The following is a 1908-nucleotide window of genomic DNA, read 5'->3' as shown; positions in this document are numbered from 1 at the left end:
ACAACTTCAACAAACCTTTTAACATGCCTCTAATAAACGGCGTGAAGATGGCCTGGTAAGTGCCCTGCTTTGACTCGACGTCCCATTGACCACGCCTGTCCTTCTTTGTTCGCCGCTGACTGTCATTGTAGCGAGCCGTGCATCCGAGGCCATCGCTCTACTAAATGCACTCACGCCAATGAACGGCTCATGGTCCCCGTGCGTAAGCCGGGACGGCCACTGAGCTCGTGTCCGCATCCCGCCTCAAAGTCATGTACATGTGCTGCCCTCATGGCTGCCATACCGAAGAGTCAAAAGTGTCCCTGCGCGACCGCAGAGGAGGCAGCTGGCCGTAAGGCGGCCGCCGAGACGGCAGACCGGGAGCCGTCGAATGGAATGGTGACGCCCCCGAGCCCGGCACCAAAGGGAACCTCAGCTACACCGGCATACCGCGTACAAAAGGCCAATTCGAAGAATGGACCGGCTAAAAAGCAGATCGACCCCGCCAACCTCGAAAGAATGGACGCCAACCAGCTGAACGTACTTTCTTCCTCAGAACTGAAGTCGCCAATCTCGCCCACCAATGGCAACATGCCCACGACGCCCATCACGGCTTTCCCCAGCTATGGAATGATGGGCTTTATCCCCAACGGCAACGCCTTTGGCCCCAACCCAGCCATGTTTCCGCTCTATCAGCAACTGGCATCGGCAAATCCAGCGACGGGTCCCGCCGCGACCAAACCGATGGCACCCAATGGTCATCCCCTCGTGAATGGACACACTGTCGTCGCAGCTAAGAGCTGCTGCGGCCCTGCGAAACCGACATTGGCGCAGCCAAGTGAACAACATGCGCCTAAAGCGAACGGAATCAATGGCGTTGAAAACCAGCCCAAGAGCTGCTGCTCATCCAAGGCAGAGAAATCAGAGACGAAGCCCCAAGAACGCATGCCTACGTCAGCAATAGCTCCTCAGGCCAACGGCATGGTGATGCCGCAGTTTAATAATGTGCCGATGGGTATGCCAAATGGCCTGTATCCTTACTTTGCTCAACCCGCTATATTCGCTTACCCACCACAATACGGCTCCTATATGCAACCACTTCAGCCAGATCAGTGGAGACAGCTGATGACGGCACTGAGCTATGGACAACAGCAACAGCAACCAACAAACGGACAGCAGAATGCTTCGTACAGCGCACCCGCTCCAGTGCCCGCCGTACCCGCCCCATCGCAGCAGTTCCCGCAGACCAGCAGCTCAGAAGCAGATTCTACATGGACGGCTCACCATTGCAGCTGCGGGGATGGTTGTCAGTGTATTGGCTGTGCCACACACCCGTATAACACAGCAACGCAAAATTACGTTCGATCTGCCTGGAACAGCATGGTGGAGGATTCGCCCAAGCGCCACAGACATTCCGATAGCGTCAGTACCCCTAGTATCAACGGCAGCTACGAGATGCCTACACCCTCGGGCCAATCGCCGATTAGCGGCTCGACACCTGCCATGGCAAAGATGGAAGAGACGGCCTCACCCTCGACGGCACACACACCATCAGATGCCACCTCGACCCTCGGAGAAGAAATGGGTTTGTCGGCAAATGACTTTTTCTTTGTAAGCTATCCGTTTGGCGACATTTGCGAAGGAGAGATGGCAAACTGCCCTTGTGGAGATGGTTGCCAGTGTATTGGCTGTGCCATACACGTTACTGTCCAACACGGCCCTTGAATCTCGAAAAGCTCCCTTGGCAAACGTCTATAATTTAGATTCAAAAACCACAACACCAGCGACGATACCATAACAATCGACGGTGCAAAGAGCGACGATATACGAACTGATGGTACAGGGCAACGGAAACGAACGTTACAAGGAACGATACAATATCGAAAGACGACTGGTTAGGGAAATTATATGAATAAAGAGGCCCTGCTA

General features: G+C 54.6%; 1 protein-coding gene across 1 annotated transcript; it reads left to right on the top strand.

Annotated features, from left to right (window-relative positions):
• Nucleotides 1-270: 270 nt before the first annotated feature.
• Nucleotides 271-1704, top strand: TGAM01_v202510 (hypothetical protein; the record flags this gene model as incomplete). The annotated part of the gene is made up of 1 exon (XM_018810469.2): nucleotides 271-1704. The coding sequence occupies one exon, from the start codon at nucleotides 271-273 to the stop codon at nucleotides 1702-1704; it is 1434 nt and encodes a 477-aa protein (XP_018656321.2).
• Between the last annotated feature and the right edge of the window lie 204 nt (nucleotides 1705-1908).

Source organism: Trichoderma gamsii (genome assembly GCF_001481775.2).
Source record: "Trichoderma gamsii strain T6085 chromosome Unknown Scaffold_6.2, whole genome shotgun sequence".
NCBI lineage: Eukaryota > Fungi > Ascomycota > Sordariomycetes > Hypocreales > Hypocreaceae > Trichoderma > Trichoderma gamsii.
This window is presented reverse-complemented; position numbering and strand designations above follow the sequence as displayed.